This window comes from Solenopsis invicta, chromosome 15 (assembly GCF_016802725.1).
Source record: "Solenopsis invicta isolate M01_SB chromosome 15, UNIL_Sinv_3.0, whole genome shotgun sequence".
Classification (NCBI taxonomy): Eukaryota; Metazoa; Arthropoda; class Insecta; order Hymenoptera; family Formicidae; genus Solenopsis; species Solenopsis invicta.
In genome coordinates, this window is record NC_052678.1 from 9,083,529 (window position 1) to 9,105,447 (window position 21,919).

Consider the following 21,919-nt stretch of genomic DNA (forward strand, 5'->3'; position numbering starts at 1 on the left):
TGATCGCGATTTAAAAAAAAATATACATATACATTAAAAATTTCGAAATCAGCGTTATAAAGAATTACGTATGGACGCGTGTCCTGCAAATCTTGAAAAAAAAAACAAGAAAGGCAATTTTACCACGCAAGGTAAACCACAAGTCAAGCGCTGATATAAGCTAAAAATTTCATTCTTGTACGTAACCTTGGGAAGCGCAAAAAGGTCGACGACCAGAATGAGACACGCATAATGAATGAGGAGAAAAAATCGAAGAAAGACTTCTATACGTATATCTCTTTCCATAATAAGAAAAAACCCTGGTCTCATCATGGCTCCTTCAACTCCCCTGTGCGAACAAAGACGTTCGCCGAGCGATACCTGAACGCGCGCGAGATCGACGAGAGAACGTAGGCACACAAGCACGTCTTTTTTTTCAGCAGTACTTTTTATTAGGAAATACTTTGCACTTATATTAAATACCTTATGTTCATAATTTTAATTATAATAATTATTGTTATAGCGTTGTCCTAACTCCCTACTAAGAAGCATGCTTTTTCACTAACACATGGTACATGATCTTAAAATTATAAACCGATGTTTTCTCTTTTATCGTTTTTCTCGTACTTACAACCCTTAAAATACAGCTCTTACAATACTTGACGAAAAAGATATATTTGACGAGTGTGCCGAAATATGCGCCGCGTTTCAAGTGACGATCCGGCAAGATTTTTTTTTTCGAAAAGTCATAATCAAATTCTTACATGACGCAAAAATCAAACGATTGTTATAAGGGAGGGAGACATGGGCATTATCGCTACATAGGAAGAATTGCTTAGACGCGGTTCTTCGTTATAGAATGACTGAACAGTTCACTCGCTATACACATACATACATACATACATATATATATATATATATATATATATATATATATATATATATATGGACATATGTATATGTATATGCATATAAATATGTATACAATATATATAATGTATATAATACAAACATATATAATATATATTTATAATATATACATTATACGGTTTTAAATCTAGATTTGTGGATGCAAGAGAGTTCTACAACGAAGTACGAATTAGATGTCGAGGATGATAGTGATTAAATTAAATAACAATCGTTATCTAATAAATTGGCGCGAATCGTCGGCGGCAAACGCAAATTTCGTACATCCCCTTCGGACAACGCACACTTTCGCAATTTTTTCTTTCTCCGCTATCGTTCTTTTCTCTTCTCTTTCGGAAGCCAGGGCTACTTTCAAAAGTATTCTCATATACATAAAACTCTCCATCATCAAGACATCTCCTCCGTCACGCCGGAAAGACCCTTTCTCTCCTACGCAACTCTGATCTGTCTACGCCTGAAAAACTCATCCTTAGAGTTACACACTTAACATTTTTCCGCTTGTTTTTTCTATACTTTTTTTTTATTCTCATATTCTTCCTGCACGTTGTGTACGTAGTGCCTTACTATATAACGACACCCGTAACCGATTTTAATTAGATCTTACACCCTAACGGTGACCTTCCAGAACTCCTTACCCAGAATTATAAAAGCTGGTTTGTTGCGATCAGCAAAAACCGAACGGCACGGTACATTCTGCGAATATTACAGTCGCGGAACGAGTTCGCTTTGCTTTATCCCTCGTCCCTTATATGTCTCCTCTATTCGCTTCTGTGTATATGTGTGTATGTGCGTGTTACGGTATGTGTCACGTGTTTGCGTTAATTTCCACGTACATGTACATTTTGCCGTATTACACTGAATCTGCACGCTTCTCACCTGTATTCAGTCGCGCTTACGATAACAATAATCTAGTAAATCGAGACACATCGTCACCTCGGCGCCGATAGTCGTATATGAAACATAGGCATACTGCCATACTGCAGAACTAAATGCGTCCGTGTGCGCAAGTCTCGTCTCCGACGAGAAAGAGACGCGACAAAGGAATTAATTGACAAGTACAATTAATTTCAGCGCAGTGCGACGAAATGTCCAATGACATTGCACTCGAAAGCGAAGATGTTAACGCGTACAAGTGTATCCCGTAGCGAAGAGCGTAAACAAACGTGAACGAACGAACGAACGAGCTTGTCCCAATGTGTATCGATATACATCAATGTTCGAGTACAAAAGATTTCTCTTGCGTATGCACACAAGATCGCCACATAAACGATTAAATCAATTAAAGTTACCAATTGTCATTCCTCGTCTATGCATCAAAGGGAAAGCGAACGTTACGCTCATTTCATGTTCATTCGTGGATCTTGGATTCGTCCTTGGGTCCACTTGTGCAGCGTCTTCGAATACAGGCTCTCGTTACAACAGCGCAAAATATACATTTGTGTAGTAATAACTGAACGGCGTATACACTAATAGTCCTCGACGAGAAAGAGACGCGACGAAGGAATTAATTGACAAGTACAATCAATTTCGAAAGCGAAGGGCGTACAAGTATCCCGACAAAGCGAAGAGCGTGAACACAAATGAACGAACGAACGAGCTTGCCTCAATGTGTATCGTTAGCAATATGCGATTACAAACGATTCCTCTTATCTTGTGCCACAACCGTCATATAAAGAATTAATTAAATTTGTCAATCGTCATTCCTCGTGGATACATCAAAGGGAAAGCGAACGTTACGTTCAGTTTATGTTCATTCGTGGATTTTGAATTTTTTAGATCCACTGGCACTCGAATACGAAGATGTTATCACGTACAAGTGTATCCCGAAGAACGCGAACAAACTGCGAATGAGTGAACGAACGAGCCTGCCTCAATGTGTATTGATATCAATGTGCGAGTACAAACGATTCTCTCTCTCTCTCTCTCTCTCTCTCTCTCTCTCTCTCTCTCTCTCTCTTTTTCGCAATCGCCACATGATAAATTAATTTATTTCAGCACTAAAAATCTAACTATGACCATTAAGGCTTGTCAATTATTTGTGTTTATCACATAGCGGTTGGTGTACTCTTATTAAATTAAATTTACCAATCATCACTTTTCGTCGATACATTAAAGGAAAAGCGAACGTTACGCTCAGTTCATGTTTGTTCGAGCATCTTCGATTCATCCTTACAGGATCCACTTCGCATATCGTTTTCGAATACGCTCTCGGCACAACAGCGCAAAATATACATTAGTGTAGTAATAATAAGTGTAACTAATGGGATTATCCTACAGGATCTAAATGCTTAAAGATATAAGTATCGAAAGCTTTTCGCACGTGATGTACAATATAATACTGAATCGCTCGGGACGCAGTATCGCGCGAATACTGCGAAGGGAACTGAGTAACAAGTACTTCGGAGAAACAACGATCGAAGCGATCGGCGGCGATTCGGCGTAATATGGCATTGTATAATCCTGAATACATACAAATCCCTAATAATAATCGTATTAGATTCATTAGTCTACAGTTAGAAAATTGGTTATAAGTTAATCATCTATAGTTGCTACAAAACTTATTTTCAGAACACCAAAGTACGTAATTTCTGTCGTAAATAGGCAAGCAACTATACGTCATGATTTCTTAAGAAGATTACTGAATGCAATTGACTAACATATTTAAAGAAACTGACTAACATATTGTAATGTCTCAGTAAAGCTTTCCGACGTAATATAGAGTTGTAACGAATAAAACAGTCAAAAATATCCATGCGGAATATCTCGATAAAAAGATCCGCTTATTTCAATTTATCCCCATAAAATTGCACCCTCGTGTCTTACGTAGGAAGTATTAAGTCGGAAAGTTTACCGCGTATTTAATGTAATCTATCGTTGAAATCACTACAAGTAAAAACTTAAACTAAAAACAAAATATAAAAAATACTACTTAAGATAGGAATTTTCAATGTAATCATACATATATATATATATATATATATATATATATAAGTGTGTGTATATATATATATATATATATATATATGTATATGTATATGTATATATATCTGTATATATATGTATATGTATATATATATATATATATATATATATATATATATATATATATATATGTTTATGTATATATAGACTCATATTTTGGGTACGTATTATGGAACTATTCAAAATGGATTTCGATCGGAATAATTCCATTTTTCCTAGGTTGTCTTATTATGGTTGTCGAATTATTTCCGTTAACAATCAAAAATATCTCCCGAGCTATGACAATTTCGCCCTCTTTTCTTTCCTTATTGCATTTTTATTTATTAGAATGCGCAAAAAGACTGACTTCGTTTGGAATTCATAATAGCACAAAGCAGAATCTTAATCGGAAAACTTGACAGTCGAAATCTCGTGTTTTCGATCGGAATCGTGACAAATTCCATAAAAGTGCCCAGAACACGCTTATAACAGTGTTAGCGTGCTTTTATGTCATTTTATTCTTGTTTTGCGTCTAATGAACGATAAAGGTAAAATGACACAATAGCGTACTAATTTCGTTAGAAGCGCGTTCTAAATACGAACCGTCTACAGTCTAAAAGTTAATAAAAATCAAATGAGAAAACATCTTTAATCGCATTAATTAAACGAACAGATCTCTGTATGTCACGTGTTTATCTGTGTGTCCTGTCTTTTTTCCTTCTTTTTCTTTTGTTTTAATTGCATTGCCTATTTAATCAATTAGATAATCGGTAACTGTAAAAAAGACTTACAAATAAATGATTCGAGGTTCAATCACTCTAGAGTTATGATGCTATCTACAAATAATAATACCATCGTACAAACGGAGACCAAACAATTACAGTGTAATTAAATATAATATAAACTGCCTCAAAGTGGCTACCTATTTACTGCTATCATAAGTGGCTATTATGATAATAGTCATTAAGTATCGTTCACACTTCTTTGATTGTGGTTTAGTTACATACTTTAAGACGTTATGATACATGTGAGTATGACACGGTGTTCTACTAAAAATATCTGTTAGATACGCTGAGCATTAACTGACTTATAAGCACTGTACTAAATTCACATAAAATTGTATTGTTATTATTATTATTATTATTATTATTATTATTATTATTATTATTAGAAAACTAATTATTTTTCATTGGTTTGAAATACTGGTTTAATAGATCCGTATAAAACCTTTGTCAACTGGGAACTCTTAGAATAATGATTTACACGATACCGATTCTCCTTGCTGGAAAGAATGCTATATACGAGTAAGTCATTATAATTCAACTCTCTCATTGGACATTACAACAGGCAACAATTGCAAGTCATGTTTTTAGGTTTGCGTTAACATCACAATATCGAATATGCGACTTGTTCTTTTTTTCCTTTTTCTCTTACTTTTTCGATATATCTCGATATATTGTGAAACATGTACAGAGACAATCGAGTGTCTTTTTAAATACATAATAATCGCAGATAATAAAGAAATGATAAATGAGAATAAATACATTTATGTAAGATCTGTGACATATGTCTCGATAAAATGTTCAACTTCAGCTTCTTGAAAATGTGTTTGTCAGTCGGATGGCAGCAGTCTTACTGCAATTAATAGAAGCTCTAACAAGCCTTCTAAGTTAGATTAGTTTCTTTTTCCCTCTTTACATGTATTTTGTATATTGTCTAATATAAATAAATTAATGATCCAGTATGAGGCCAGAGAAAGGCAGTTACATACTCTAAGTGATAGATAAACTTTATCTTCTATGTGTTATTGTTCATATCCCACTTTTTTGTTTTGTATCTGGCACTCTTTCCTATTTTAGGCTGCTTCTCAGTTTAACTGTAATTTATTTTGCTGGATTATTGCGTTGCATGGAAAAATATGGCTTTATCCAAAATGCTATTTAACAAAGGCAATACATCGTACAATTACATTGTATGCGCGCCACAGTTGTTGTCACACAATTAAACTTCTTTGAAAAGGCAGAACCAGTGTCCGTAAAAAGCGACGAGAGACTGGCGTTTCGACGATTTTTACAGACATCAGGTAATTCTTATCGTCAATTACGAATGCTGTTATTTTGTACACTATGCATGTAAAAAGCGTTTACAGTACTACCATACGTCATGATCGTTTATCTCTTGTGATGTTCAACAAAGCTAAATGGTAAACTTTGAATAAATACCGGTTCCTCTTACTGTATAAGTTATCAAGGTATATATAGAATAAAGGCAGAAAGAAGAAACCTTCCTCGACAAAGTGCCTACAAAAATATTTATATAATAGATTGAGGATTGCTGTGTGTCTAAGACTTTAATCTGGTTATATTAGCCACGTGTTACCAGTCTTAAACATAGTGACTAATCGATCATCATGGACAAGTCCTCCTGTCTCTTTCTATAACTGTATACATTTTTGATCTTTAAGCGTCACTCTGGTGCGGGTATAAAGCGTGTCGTAATTAAGAATCTCTTTCCCCATCCGTGGGGCTTAGTTAAAAATACAGAAAGATAAATACTCAGTAAATACGTACATGTGTACAGATGCCACAGATAACTTAACGAGAGCAAGCCGAGCTTATAACTGAATATATAAATATGATGTAATAAAAAATAACTTATGCTACGAATGCTTTCCCGTCAAAACATTTCAAGGTCATTAAAAAAATATCGGTTATATGACATAGTCAATCTTTTTTCTCTTTTTCTCTTTTTTTTTGCCTTTTCTTCTTTTTTGAACTGCACTTTGTTACTTTATCTTGTTATATCGATGCAGGATTCAAAAACGTATATCTCATATTATCCATATGGGCTAGCTACATCGGTCACTAAGTAGAAGAACGGAACACGGCTGATAATCAACCATACGCGTAGCGTTCGTCCACAGCATGAAGGAATTCTTATCATAGATACATATATATATATATATATATATATATATATATATATATATATATATATATATATGAATATCCTATACAACTCGTATTCTCGTCATTGAAACTTCTCATTAAGTGCGCTTACATACAAATCCTGCGTATAAAAAAGTCTCAAAATAATAAGATTTTAAACATATTTGTTCAACGCTCGAATCAACTCGTTTTGATCTTTAGTGTCATTTCCCTTATATAAGTATGACGCCGTTACAACAAGCACTTATAAATAGGGAATTAATATTTTTCAATATTAACTCATGATGGATGACGGATGGAGTTCTCGCACAATGTCGCATTTGTACCGAGAACAAACATTAAAAAGGCAGCTTATTTTAAAGTTTTAAAAAAAGAATTTTTTCAAAAATTGTTTTTTTGCGACTTGATTTTTTTAAATCGATGCATCTCAAGATAAAAATCAATTAACTCTTTTTAATTTGAAATCTTTTGGATGATTTTCGTAATTGTGTTAAAAGTTTAAATCTATAAAAAAAATAAAAATAAAAAACTTATATAAAAATAAGTTTAAATAAAAGTAACAAATTTGACTTTAAAGCAGTCATTTTAAAAATTTCAACTTTCATTTTCTGAGATCGAAGTCTCTTCATATTCAACATTTTGATGAAACAATAGTGTTACAGTATTGCAAATCACTTTGACCCTCTATATGTTATTAATTTTAAGAAAAAATTCCAAAAACTTCAAAATAGGCTGCCTCTTAACACTAATGCCATATCATAAATAGCATTAGCATAAATTCATGACACAATTCTCGATTCACAATTTGCAGTAGATTTGCGAAAATTCATTGTCTGAAAAAATACGCTTAAAAGAATAAAAATAAAAAAAATACAATACCTTCCAAACGGTAGAAGATCTTGGAAGATGTAGCAGATATCAAAGAAATCGAAGAAAGTGAACGTATTAGCGGGATAGTATAAGAAAGACGTTCCTATTCTTCCTCAGCTCTGAATTTTCCGAAGAATACAACCGAATTTTTTTTTTATTTTGTTTGCGTTTTTTAGTTTTAGAAGAATAATAAACTCGAAAAATAACTTGTGCCAAACGACAGGATCGAAAAACAAATCTGCTCTCTTTCTCTTTTATTTGATAAATAACTGTTCTGTATCGCTAAGCTATCCATCTCATCATCTACCATCCTATCCAATTTGTTTATATAATGCACTATATAGAAATGATCATGATTCGTAATGATTCGCGCCTTTTAGTTTTATCAAAAAATCACTCTACTGGTAAACGAATCATCCGTTCACACTATTCGCGAATCTCATACAAGAGGCGAACCGAGAATTACATCGAGAAAATCATCTGCGTCACTTGCCACTGGCTCTACATAGCGTTATTATAATACATGTAAGTATACGATCGTACTCCAATACACTCTATAATAACCAGTATCTTTGTACTTAAAAAAAAAAAAAAAAAAAACTGGGTTTCAAGCAGTCTTTCTAAGGACACTGAATTCAACATAAACATGGTGTAAGACACGATCGTCTGCAAGTTTCTTAACTTAATGCTGTGTCCGAACTTTTACATATGGTATCTTCTTTGTATATACATGGAGCGGAGCTGTTCGAGACACAAATTATATTTCTAGAATGCACACTGGATCGGTAATGGCGTAAATGCAGAAATACATTACATGCTGTGAACATAGAAGTCTTGTAAATCAGCGCGCAAACGCGCCACTACGAGTACAAACGAATAATGAGATGCGAGCTGAAAATAAAATTAAAAAAAAGAAAAATAAAATACTTAGTAAAGGAGCTAAAGTATAAAAATCGACGAGACGGTCTGGAACAGCTCTATGATGTGGCGATAAAAAATTTGTCCGATTCAAAACTGAAGTCTAAAAAACTCACTACTTCTTTGTACAGCACTACTGTAGGCTGGAATTTAGGCTCTCTGGCAAACGATAATTCATCATCTGATACGGTGGACTGACGGGACTACTCGGTTGGCTGTTCATACTGAGATTACTGGAGCCGCGACCGCGTTTTCTCCTCTGCAGAATGCCCTTTCTGACCATGTAGAAGCGAATCGTGCTGATCGGTATCTTGTACTTTTCTGAGGCTACTTGAAACGTCATGCCGCGTGCCACCATGTCCGAAGCTTGCTTGAGTTCTTCTTCCGAACGCCTTTGTCGTCTTTGATAACCTTGAAGGATGACATTTAGCTTGTTGCCAGTGTTCCGTTTAAACTTTAACTTAAAATTATCTAAATATAAATTATATATAGGATAAGATAAAGACAACTTGATTTCAATTTATTTGTCTGAAAGATAAAATGTGATTTTATTTATATAAAGATAAAATTATATGTCGTTTTATTTAGATAACTTTTAAATAATATCGCTATAAATCGAATAAAACAATTTTTAAATATAAAAATATTTATATTTTTCTAAATCTTTATTTCTTAAAAACAAAAGTTCTTCAAATAATTTAATCTGACATAAAATACTCCTTTTTGAATTTGAATCAATATGTAAATAAAAATTAAAGTTAGAAAATAGGAGAAATATGTAACTTGTACTATGTAACGACTGGCACAATTCTTTCCAAAAGTTTTCAAATGCATAGTTTTGAGATAATTTTTACATTGCACCACTACTAATCTATGCAATCTGGTCTGCATTACGATATATACTGTCAGTACTAAAAATTTATAATTCATGTTACATGTATTATAGATCTTCAGTAGTGGCAGTGAGTTTTGAAATGATAATTTGAAGGTTGAGGCTAAAAATAATAATTCATTCTTGTCATTATTCACATAATTAGATAATTTGAAAAAAGATAGCGCTTCTTTTATCTAGAATAAAGATGAAAATAATATACATTATAATCTAAATTAAGATAAGATAAAGCTCTTTCTTTATCTAAATGACTACCTAGGTAATTAACGGTAATTATTGCAACTTGTATAGAAATGACGTATAAGTCACAGAAAAATCAGATCGAAAGCTCACCTTCGATCGCGGGGAATGGGCTGCTAGGATTATTACTGCAATTATTACTGGATACCATACTAATGGAATATGGTTTGACATCCTGCTGTTGTACGAACTGCTCATCGGGCTCCATTTTTACCATACCCGGAGTTTCGGTCAGAGTTGCTTCACAAGCGCTGAGAGCCTTCTCTAAATGTTGCAGCGCTTCGCTGTGTTCCATGTTTACGAAGTTGGAGGAGTTGGGGTTATGTGAGACGGGAGGAGTAATAGTGGACGAGTTATTTCCTGTTGTGCTAGCCATCGGCGTGCATGAGAGGAAGTCAGAGGTGCTTCCATCGTTAGACGAAGTATCCGCCTTAAAATTGCTGTCACCGTGAGTAGGAGTTGATGGGGTGACAGGTGCATTAGAATCGCCTGATTGTGTATTGCTCTCATTCGCCGAATTATCGCTTCCCTGAGTGGATAAGCCACGAACCTATAGAAAAATATATACTGTCACACACAAATATTCTTTTGCATATCGGTGTAAAGATTTATGCTATACAAAGTGAGCCAAAATTTGTGAATTAAAATATTATAGTTAAAAAGTTCTCATACTAAAATAGTTATTTGTAATTTTTTATTTGAAGTAGTAATTTCTGAGACATAAGAGTTTAAAAGCTAGATTATGTTTAGGCGCAGTCGCTAATATTACCGTACATCCATGCAAATGTCTAAATGTAGTTTGTCATTGACCAGCTTTAAACCCTTATGTTAAAAAAGAAAAAAACTATTTTACTTAATTTTTCAAGAACTTTGTTGCCACATGTGTGTACATATATATTGATTTGCAAATTTTAGAATAGTCTGTACAATTTCATATTATTATTCTAAAATGCAAAGAAATATTACATTGTTTGATACTATTATACATTTTTAGGCTTTTTATATAAATTTTATGTTTTTACAGGTTTTGCTCGAATAAAATTTTTGCTAAAAGAATTAGATCTTAAAATCCAAGATAATCCAAGATAATCAAAGAAACATGCAACATTGCTGAAACTAAAAACAATTAGCAAGATGCCAGGGCATAATGTTGCAGCAATCAGCTAAAAATATTGTAAAATAGATCATCTTTTTTTTATTTTTTTTTCAACCTTTTTTAATTTGTGGCACATTAAATATTCAGTCAAATTTATTGAAGCACATTATTAGTTAACTTTCTATTTCTTTTTATTTCTAATGCAATTTTCTATTATGACACATTTGTCTTTTATTAGATACCAACACAACGTTCAAAAAAAAAAAAAGAAAAAAATAAAGTTCTCTAAAGTTCTCTTCATTTTGTAGCTTTAAAAGTGATTTATGATATGATTTTAGTTAGAATAAAAGTTAACGCAGTATAATATAGATAATTTTTACAATTTTGAACAAATATTTTTTAGTTTGCTCTTCGCTTGCCTTCTTATTAGTATCTAAATTTTTTCCATTTACTATCTTTCAGAATCTTTAAAAGCATTTAAAACCTTTTATCTTTTTGTTCAAATATTTACGATACATTTGAAGATTTTGTATAGCATACTAATTGAAAAATCCTGAGAGAAAGACTGACTGACTGAATAACTGACTGAGCTTTTATTGAAACTCCAAGGTGTAGCCCTCTAAGAGTTTAAAAACTTACAAAATAGTTCGAGGTCAGATTAATAGAATTAACATAAAAACTAAAAATCAAAAAACATAACAAAATTAATGAAATAGAAGTTACGACAAAAGCAAGAATAAATAAATTAAGAGAAATAACAAATTAAAACTAAATAAACTTATAATAATAAAGAGTAACTTATACTAACTGAATATAACATGAGAAGTAAAATATAAGAAAATGAGTAAGAGAGAGAGAGAGAGAGAGAAACAAATGAAAAATGCTGTACCTGCAAAACCTCCGCTGCTTGCATCAATGTAGCAAGCTGCTGCTGCTCGACATACACCTCTCCACGATACATAAATTCAACCAGAGCTTGAAGCTCCCACATTTTCATGTCCCTCAGGAAGATGACAGGATGGGTGCACGGTATTTCCAGCAGTAAGCGCTCCAAGTAGTCGCTACAGGCGGACAACACAACCTTGTGACACTTTATCGAGCCACCGTCGCAGGCCAAAGTCACGTCGACGAACTGCTCCGAGCTGAGTAACTTTGGAAACGCACTGTGCATGTTCGATTGATGGGAGTTCCAAGAGACACAGAACTGTTGGCGATCCCCACCGGGATAAGTGCCCGGATTGGGCAGGTTACTTCCAGATTCCATGATTACAGTTCAAGCACGCAGGACAAGTCGCCTGTCAAAAAAAACCAGATGTTTTCGTTAAAATCACTTTACTGCATCTACACGAATATTGTCGCAGAACGACATTTGCATTTTGCTCCAAACACATGACACCGCGCAGTTATTATACAGATATCATCACTCCTCTCATTCTAGAATGCTATTCTCATTTTGGAAAACACTTAATAAATGGAATAAAACAAAAAAATGTGAAAAAAAAGCTAAAAAAAGAAATAAGATACACGATATCCTTCAGACGTCTCTCGATCTTTCGTACGTCACTTGGGTACTAATAATTGAACAAAGCGGCACATTCGCTCACGCTAATGGAAACCTGCGAAACAAAAAGCACGAAAAAAAAAAAAAAAAACTTTCTACAAAGGCACACCAACACAGCTAACCTGGGAACGGGTTCGGGGAAGGAGCGCGAAGGGCCTCTTTCCCTGCGAGTTATTCTCGGACGGACGCAATTAACGAAACGAGTGACGGGGATCCGAGGTGTTGCCGAACGCGGCGGTGGCGGCCGCCGGAGCGGTACGGTCTCCGGCCCCTTTCAGCTGTCGCGGGAAGAATACGCGTCGTCCTCCGGAGGCGAGAGGCGGCGTCGCGGGCAGGAGCGGAGCGGCAGTGTGCGCGTGGAACGCGGGAACGTCATCGGAAGAACAAAGACAAAGACGCTTCTCCGGCCTCGCGGGCGGCCAAGCTCTCCGCGCCACCGATTTTCCCAGCGGCGCGCGGCGATCAGAAAAGGGCGATCGTCCACGAAAAAAAAAGGGGGGCGATCGTCGTTGTCTAATCGACCGACCGTCGGAATCCGCGCGCACCACCCGATCGCGAACAACGCGAACGAGCCGCGCGTTCGAACAAAAGGGACCGGAGGCTAGGTTAACGCGGAGAGGTAGAGTTAAAAAAAATTACAATATGGCTGTCTGGCATAGGTCTGCAGCGGAACAACAATATTCGTGCGTACACATACAGACGGGCACACACGCATAAGCGAGAACGAGATATATGGGTGCGTACATACATATGTACTGCACAGGCAGGCGCGACACACACTCACACACACACACATACATGCATACGCTAGACTAACATCGCGCGCGCGCACACACACATCACAGGCAAATATAAAGGCACGCCATACACTCCTCCCTAACGACACGACGCTGTTACTCTAATTTCACGGCGGCGGGAATCGCTGAACGCGAGGCGAGGACATATCTCGCCGGATTTCGGAAATGCAGCGATCGAGCGCGGAGCGTCGGCGAATCGATCGGCAATCGGGCGAGGACGCCGGCGGCTCGCGACTGCCATTCGTTGACGACCGCGTGTGTTAATAAATCCCGGTGTACGTACGCTATCGTACGACCGGATGCACGCTTTCATAGAAGCGGACGAGCGAGACGTTATTCACTCGACACTCACTCTCGATCGTGTTGCAAGCGGATGCAATACTTGGATGCGAAAAACGAGAAAGGAGAAAGGCGATGCGGCCGATGGACGGTTTCTCACGGTTCTCACCCCGCGCCGTGTACGATCACGTGTGTCTCTCGCGTTTGTCGAACAGAGGCATACGAGATAGATAGATAAACCTTCGAGACAAATCTGAATCGGTCGTTGGGCAGGCGGGCGGGTGGGCGCGCGGACGGACGGGCGAGCGGCTGTCGCCGTTGGCCGTTCGCATGAAGCCGTGCCCGACGGAATTGAAGTAACAGACGACGAATCGGAGGAGCCGGGTGTTAGATGAAAGCCCCGCTCCTCTCGCGCCGCTTAATCGTCACCTCCTCCTCCTCCTCCTCCACCTCGTGCGTCTTTCTCCGCGGTATGGAATAAAAACGGAAACCCTCTGCGGGAGAGGGATTCACGCGCGCACGCACACACACGCACGCACACCCGCATGCGCGCGCGCTCGCGCTCGCGCGCGTCGTCACCCCCCACAGAAACGCTTTGGAGCTCCTATAAATTTCACCATTCGTCGATTCGCGTACGCCTTTCTCGTTCTTCTCTCACGCGGTCTCTTCTCCCACGGGACGACGGACGCCGTGAGCGCATCGTCGTGTTCTCGTCTCGTTTCGCCGCTCCGGGGAAAAGCGACGCAGAACGCCGCGCGCCGCACCGCGCGCGTCTCGTCCGGTTTCGCCTTTAATGATTTCGACAAAGTCGATCACTCACTCCGGAGTAAGCTTCACCACGGCTGGCCTCCTCGCGACGAACTCCACCTTTAGAAGTGCTTTCCGTGCTTTCTCAGAAAAGAATCCCTCAAGAAAACATTCGGCTGTGTCGAGATTTCTACTGACTACGAGGGGAGCCGCGGCGACAGGAAGGAGTTTGAGGGGAGAAGAGTAGTAGGTGCGAAGAGACAGCAGAGGGGACGAGAGAGAGAGAGAGAGAGAGAGAGAGAGAGAGAGAAGGAAAGAGAGCGGCAAGACCGGCGGAGAAGGAGGGTGGGGGATACATCCGCGTTAGTCGCTCTCCGTCTGTCTTTCTTTCTTTCTTCCTTCCTCTCTCCCTCCCTAACTCTCTCCCTCTTTTCACATATACGCCTGTATATACATAGGGTGATGGTGCACACACCAGCACACGATTAGCGTGTGCTTTGAAGAAACGCTATTATACCCAACGCTAGAGATTCCGGAGTAAGAACGAGTGAGGGAGAGAGAGATAGAGACGCACGCAGAGAGACAACCCGGGAAGAGAGTGAGCGATATCGAGGCGAATAGACAGCGGCAAATAGAGCGACGGAGAATCGCGACCGGGGGACCATCGCCCCCTTCTCCGTTGATCGATACTTACTCGGTCTAGCCGGGCTGAACCCTCGCGCGTTACCGATGCCTCGACGCCGACGGCCGGGTTCCCAGGCGGCGCACTCTGTCCGCAAAAAGTGTCGCTAGAATTAAGCTAGCGTGCCGCGACAGGCCTCTAGCGCGCATCCGTCGCCGCGCAGCGAAACTTGCGCCGATTCTCGTGGCGACGACTATGAAACGCGCCCGCCGCCGCGCGGCCTACGATGATTCCCGCACGACGACGACGAGACTATTCCCCCCACAACTTTTTCGCGTCGCGACGCCGGCGGCTGAGCCCTCCCCCGCGTACGACGAAAGCGATGGATTAATCGCGCTTCGGTCTGAACCACTCCCACGCTCTCTTCTCAACACCGTGGTTTCGCTACTGTCGTTTTTACGCGCGAGACGCCCGGCGCGCGACGCGAGAGCGAGACCACAGAGTGCGTAAAACGTCGCGAGCGACTCTTTCATGGAAACCCTCCGGCAACCCGCGCGACCCGCGGCGCGAAGTTTGTTCTTTCCACGCTGCGTCTTTTACGTTCGGTTTTCTTCTTTTCTTTTTTTCTTTTTCTGCCTGCCACTTTGGGCAGAAACGCTGATCGTTTCATTTAGCGTGAAAAAGCGAGACGATACGCGTTAAATATAGATAATTAAAAAAATTATCTATTTGCATTTCTGTTAAAAATTTTAAGACGTGCATAAAATAAAAATTGCATAATTTTCTTTATGACCTTCCAGCTATGGAAATTTCTTTAGATGGGTTCTGAGAACCATATAGCTTAACTTTAAACTTGATTTAACTTACTTTTTTTCTTATTTTTAGAACTGTACATTGAAAAACAATAATAAATTATAGGCTTCGTTCAATAGAAGAAACTTTACAAAGATTCTTTAATATAGTTAGTTTCTATCCTTAGTTCCTGCCGGATCTGAATGTTTAAACCAATTATATTAAAGAATTTTACAATAGTTGCAAAGTTGCTTTTCCCGTTGAACGCAATCCCAAAGTTTAAAGTTATGCTGCACTGATGCAAATGGATCTTGGGAGATAATTGGAGTAATAAACGAGAAAAGTATTCTTATGTGCGATAAAAACCCAAGAGAAATCTGCGAAAATGTTATAATAGATTTCTCCGTTCAGGTATCGCGCGATAATTAGAAACCTTGAATCCTTCGTTGCGAGACGCAAGGGAAGTTGTTACGAGATTATATTTTTTTTCTGATTGGCTGATAAGCTTCAAATCCGCTTTTTGCAACGACATTACACCTTCTGCACTCGGAATGAAATAAGAATATGAAATATTGAGGAGGAAAGAGAAGAACGAAAGAGTGCAAAAAGTTCCTTTGAGAACAAGCCCTTTGTCCAATTTCTCTTTACATGCATCTTTCGATAGATGTCAGGAAGTGCAAAAATTAGGCCCATATTCAGATCATACTTTTTCGCGTCCTTCTATCTTCATTATTCATTAGAATAGCGTTTTTCACTGGGAAAACTAGTGCGCACTAAGTGTGCACTCGCCGCTGGCAATTGGACGTTTCGGTTCGCGCGATGACGGTGCCAACGGAAACACCCAATTACCTGCAGTAAGTGCACATTCAGTGCGCACGAGTTTTCCCATGAAAAACGCTAGAAGTAAAAGATAGAATACGAGTCTTAAATTGTTGTGCTTTCTCGAATTTCATTGGTCAAGCGTACTAATTAAATATACCAACAGCCATTGTTCAATGAGCTCATTAGATTTTATAGAGAAATATAGATCTCATCAGATTTTTACAAATTTTGATGATCTATAAGGAGAATATACAATAAAAAGATGAATTACACCCAAATGATATATACTACAATTTATTAAATAGTTTTTCTCACGCCAATTAGAGCTGAGCAAGAAATTTGAAATTATAAATAATAGAAATTATAACTAATTATTTGTACAATTAAATTATAGTTAAAGAATTAATTAAAATTTTGATTTTGAAACCATAACTCCAATTTATTCCATTACAGCGCATCTGCAGGTAAAACAGATCTCTGCACCGCGTCAAGCGATCTTTAGTTTCTCGATCGATAGATGGCGAGCCAGTCAATCCCATCGTCATGCGCATCTTCGGTCACTGTTGATGTTTCACGTCGACTGACAACGTTCGAATTACCGGCGATTCCGACGGATCTTTTGCGGATATTCCGATTGAGGTAGATCAATTTGACGCGCAATTATGTCGAAGATAACGGGGTATGACACGCACGACGACGGTCCGGGATTCGTGGGCATCAGGTTTTGTCAGGAGTGCAATAATATGTTGTACCCAAAGGAGGATAAGGAGAACAAGGTGCTCATGTACGCGGTGAGTATACAAATCTCGCTATTGTAAAGGAAAAAGGAAAAGGAGGAAATCGTTTCAATTACGCGATAATTGAATTGTAATGCGAAATACTGCTTCTGTTTCAGTGCAGAAATTGCGATTTTAAGCAATTGGCGGACAGCAACTGCATCTACGTGAACAAAATCATGCACGAGATAGAGTAAGTTGAAAAACAAGTGGATTGAAGAATTAATTAACATCCATGTAAACATCGTTAAATATTAGAACGAGTCCCACTAAGACCCCTATTCTTTAACAATGTTATGATATCGTTGCACAGCTATTACATAATACAAAAAAGTGGTGCAATGATACCATTATTAAGGTTAAGAGAATAGGCCCCCTGAGTTTGTATGTGGGGAGGTAAAAGGAGGACGTATCATTTTGTGCACGAATATTCTTATTATACAAAATGATAACGATTTTAGTTCGACGAGCCCTAAGCTTGTTGCGAAGCTGAAGAGAAAGTTTGTAAGAATTGATTCGGACCTATGCCGAATACACTAATCGCGCTCGAATTGTGCGCTCATTGTTTACTTTCCCCTTTTTCAGCGAGCTAACGCATATCGTGGCCGATGTGATATCGGATCCTACGCTGCCGCGAACTGAGGAACACCCATGCCCGAAGTGCAATCACAGAGAAGCTGTATTTTTCCAGGCGCAAACTAGACGGGCTGAAGAGGAAATGAGATTGTATTATGTGTGTACGAATCAGCACTGCTCTCACAGATGGACGGAGTGAAGATCGTCCGGCATACTTTTGTCCTGTTTGCTATTTGTAATTTAATTCTTATAATCTTGGAAAGTCTGCTTGCACCAACGCTTGTGAGCTTTAAGTTTAATTTAACTTTTCATCTTTTTGCTTTTTGTAATTCTTAAAAACTAAGAAAAAGTTAAATCAAGTTTAAAGCAAGCTGCATTGGTGCAAACAGATATAATATTCATTTTTACTAATGTAGATTAACTTTGATCTCGGTTTAATTCTTTATAAGCTCGTTAAGCTCTTTATTTTTTTTTAGTTCAAAGAATTAGAAAAAAAATAAAGAGTAAGTTAAAATAAGATCAAAATTAATCTGTATTGGTAGAAATATACATAAATTGTACAGAGTTGTATGTGTGCTGGGAAGAGATGCATTGTAACGTGTGTAACATGAATAAAAATTGTATGTAATAAAAAGAGTAACGAAGAGAACGTTCGTGCACAAGGGCTGATGAATTACCGTAAGGCTCAACGCTTGGCTCGCAATCTCTACTCTCTTGCTGAGCATTTATCCTTCTGGTCACTGAAGCGCACGTGGTTGGCTTTATCGCAAGATTTTTGAGTCGCGCTTCCTAGCCTCGGTGTATTACGTCGTGCAGTCACGACACATCTCGCCACAGGCGCAGAGCCGCATTATCGTGGCCTTTCGCGAGGGTAGATTTTGGGTGGCATCGCGGGACGCTTTCGTGTCGGAGGATTGGAGTATCTTCGTTGGATTTAACCTGCCGATTGTTCCGTCATCGTCGGAGAAGGGAGGGCGAACGCGTTGCAAATTCACGGCGTAGCCACGTCTCGCAGATGCTCCCTGGGACTACTCCCAGCTGTTTATCTGGGCCATGCACAGCCATACTGGATTCAATCGCTATATATTGTGAACTGGGCGATACCGCGGGCTCCGTCCGCAGAGTAGCTCCCTGTGTCACGTGATCGCTATACAGGGGAGGTACAAAAAATCGCAAATCCAATTATTGCAACAAGAAAACAGGATTGGATAGTAACAAGTTAAAAAATTAAATAATAAAATTAAAAAGTAGATATCTTTTAACACAACTCACAAGTTAATTTCAAATGAGATAATTTCAACCAGTTATTTTTAAAACACAAACTCTCTTTAACTTATTATTAATTTTTTTAAGTTAAAAATTTACTATAAAAAAAAATATTTCCTTATAAAAAGCAATAAGTATCTCTTTGTTTTTTTCATGCAGTCATCAAACTGTCGTACACGCGATTCGTAGACACATGCAACTGTACTTTAAGTGTAATTTGTAATTGATTAACTTTAAAATTGTTATATCTCAAAAATTAATGTTTGAAATAAAAATTCATAAATTACTATTTTTCTTAATTTTTCAAGCACTTTCTCGCTACAATATTTTGATTCGTGAATTTTGGGACACTCTGTATATGTGCATGCATGACGCGCTGCATGCAATAACAAATGCATATTTGTGAAATGGAGCAGAAAAGTGCGACGCAATGTTGACTTATCTATGATAATGATAAGGAAGTGATAATGAATGTTTATATATAGAAGTATTGATTAAATATGTGAATTCTTTGTAACTAGTGCTCAATCAAGCAACGTATAAAAATCATGAAGCAGCACGTAGCGTTAACGTTACTGGTACTTGAGGTATTGATACTCCAACAGGGGCTAGCCCTTGTACGGGCACCACGTGTCGGTAAGAGTTAATTTTCCGCTTCAACACGCCGCTTAACAATTTATAAAAGATTTAAGCTTGATCTTGTATTTGCGTTTCTTTTTTAGCCATTATAGGAGGTGGCATTGGTGGTGCATCCGCCTCGCATTTTCTAACAGAGCTGTCAAACGGAACTGTTGATATCGACCTGTACGAGGCAAAGACTATCGGCGGACGATTGGCGACCACCAAGATTGATAAAGATGAATTCGAAGCTGGTGGTTCGATTATACATCCCAAGAACAAGTACATGCAGAGATTTGTTAAACTCTTGGGTAAGTATACATTTCTTGTGTTTTTTTTTTTAGTTCAATTATATTAATGTGTGAGAAATGAGAAACGTTATTGATCAATTTTCACTTCAGGTTTGGAAAAGAGTCCTTACATTGCTGAAGATGGAGCTGATGCCATATGGAATGGAGATGAATTTATATTCCTAGGAGATGATTTGATGTCAAAGATGAAGTTATTTTGGAGATACGGCCTTCAAATATTCAGCCTCAAAAAGTATTTACAAATAATGTAGCAAAGTATAAGAGAAGAGAAAAAATAATATTATACGTTTCCTTTTTAAACAGCCATGTAGACAACATAATGGAAGATTTTGTGAAGATATACGATCTGCAAGATGCTGGGCATTCCTTCGACAATGCCACTGCACTAATATCAGCTACAAATAAGGATTTTCCAAAGTTATTACGAACCTCCACAAAAGATTATTTTTTACGTTTAGGTTTTAAAAAGATTCTAATCGACGAATTAGTGCAAGCCACTACCGTAGTGAATTACGGCCAGGAAGTCCAAAATATTCAAAGTTTTGTTGGTTGTATATCTGTAGCTGGAGCAGGCGCTGACTTGTGGTCTGTTAAAGGTGGAAACAAAGAGGTATATGTTATTTTAATTAATTATCTACTTATCTTATTCTATCTTGTAAAAAAATATCAAGTATAAGTTTAAATCTTAGGTACCGCAGCATCTCATTAACAGAAATAAGAATGTAAATGTAGTACCCAGTCGTGTGACAAAGATCCGCAATCTAGCAAATGTTTCTAATTCGAGTCAGTACGAAGTGACCTACATAAATAGAGGTACAATAGCTAAATATGACTGACAAATGTTCGAATCGTGAAAAATAACACAAGTGATCTATTTCAGGTAGTACAGATCCAATAACGTCTAATTACGACATTGTGATCATCGCCACACCACTTACCAGCGACCAAGAATTTCAAATAGAATTCGTTGGATTTCCAAACAGTTTGGTGTTTCCAGGAGATTTTCAGACAACATACGCGACATTTGTCAAAGCAAATCTTAATGTAACATATTTCGATTTGCAACAGGCTATGAATTCTATTTTAAGTTGTAATCCTAATAAAACGAGGATCAGTTCGGTCGGGAAACTGAATCCTGTTGACGGTTCAGTTAAGAAAGCTCCTCGAGTTTGGAAGATTTTTAGCAGGGAATCTATGGAGTCAAGTGTTATACACAAAATGTTTTCTCAAGTAAGAAATATGCTACAATTGTTTTTTTTATGAAATATACAGAGAAGACTTGATATATAACCAGTAATAATTTTTTTGTTTTACAAGGTCATCGAAAAAAAGGAAATTGTTTGGAAAGCATATCCCCATTACTCGACAAATTTGAAACCCAATAATTTCAAATTGCACGATGCTCTGTATCATGTCAATGCGATGGAATGGATCGGAAGTGCAATGGAAATGAGCGCGATTGCTGGAAGAAACGTCGCTATTTTGGCATACAAAGATTTTCAGGAATCGTGTGTTCATGATTTCATGTCAGACAGAGAGGCCTTTCAACATTCTAATATTAAAAAATTACGCATGAGAGAAGGCTTGTAGTGTGATATTATTCTTGCTATTAATTTTCTTAACGAGTTTTATGCTGGGATTATCAGAAATGATATTATTTTTGTAGCAAAAGTATGATGTAAAAAAAAAGTTAAGAAATAAATTAAGCAAAAATAAAATAAATGTATCAAGTAATTTGATAAAAACGATTATGTATTAACATAGAGAAAGATATTTGCGTTATCTTTACACATATGAGATTTCTTTGTTAATATCTCCATCTGCTCAGCGAGTTTTGTATAGGACTGTTCTCTGCAACTAAACTTTATGTACAATTCATCTTTTCTCTTTTTCACAATAGAGAGAAAAAAAAAGTAAAATA

At 37.6% G+C, this 21,919-nt stretch overlaps 3 protein-coding genes across 9 annotated transcripts; 2 read left to right on the forward strand and 1 right to left on the reverse strand.

The window, feature by feature from the left end:
* Positions 1-4,514: 4,514 nt before the first annotated feature.
* Positions 4,515-19,036, reverse strand: LOC105193100 (broad-complex core protein isoforms 1/2/3/4/5). 6 transcript variants are annotated; one of them, XM_026138554.2, is made up of 4 exons: positions 18,481-19,036; positions 11,721-12,126; positions 9,829-10,285; positions 4,515-9,014 (listed from the first exon to the last, which is right to left on the reverse strand). In XM_026138554.2, exons 2-4 carry the CDS (start codon positions 12,093-12,095, stop codon positions 8,737-8,739), a joined length of 1,110 nt encoding a protein of 369 aa, XP_025994339.1. In that variant the 5' UTR covers positions 12,096-12,126; positions 18,481-19,036; the 3' UTR covers positions 4,515-8,736. The 6 variants fall into 6 exon arrangements, with proteins under 6 accessions (XP_025994339.1, XP_025994338.1, XP_011155738.1 ...); XM_026138553.2 differs by lacking the exon at positions 18,481-19,036 and adding an exon at positions 14,910-15,317; XM_011157436.3 differs by lacking the exon at positions 18,481-19,036 and adding an exon at positions 14,289-14,896.
* LOC105193101 (DNA-directed RNA polymerase II subunit RPB9) lies at positions 16,894-18,452 on the forward strand. 2 transcript variants are annotated; one of them, XM_011157438.3, is made up of 3 exons: positions 16,894-17,242; positions 17,347-17,420; positions 17,813-18,452. In XM_011157438.3, exons 1-3 carry the CDS (start codon positions 17,114-17,116, stop codon positions 18,000-18,002), a joined length of 393 nt encoding a protein of 130 aa, XP_011155740.1. In that variant the 5' UTR covers positions 16,894-17,113; the 3' UTR covers positions 18,003-18,452. The 2 variants fall into 2 exon arrangements, with proteins under 2 accessions (XP_011155740.1, XP_039313886.1); XM_039457952.1 differs by having other exon boundaries at positions 17,112-17,242; positions 17,352-17,420.
* Positions 19,037-19,420: 384 nt separating the features above from the next.
* On the forward strand, positions 19,421-21,732 carry LOC105193102 (prenylcysteine oxidase-like). Its single transcript, XM_011157439.3, has 7 exons — positions 19,421-19,705; positions 19,792-19,998; positions 20,089-20,230; positions 20,302-20,608; positions 20,688-20,811; positions 20,879-21,228; positions 21,316-21,732. Exons 1-7 carry the CDS (start codon positions 19,618-19,620, stop codon positions 21,586-21,588), a joined length of 1,491 nt encoding a protein of 496 aa, XP_011155741.1. The 5' UTR covers positions 19,421-19,617; the 3' UTR covers positions 21,589-21,732.
* The last annotated feature ends 187 nt before the right edge of the window (positions 21,733-21,919 follow it).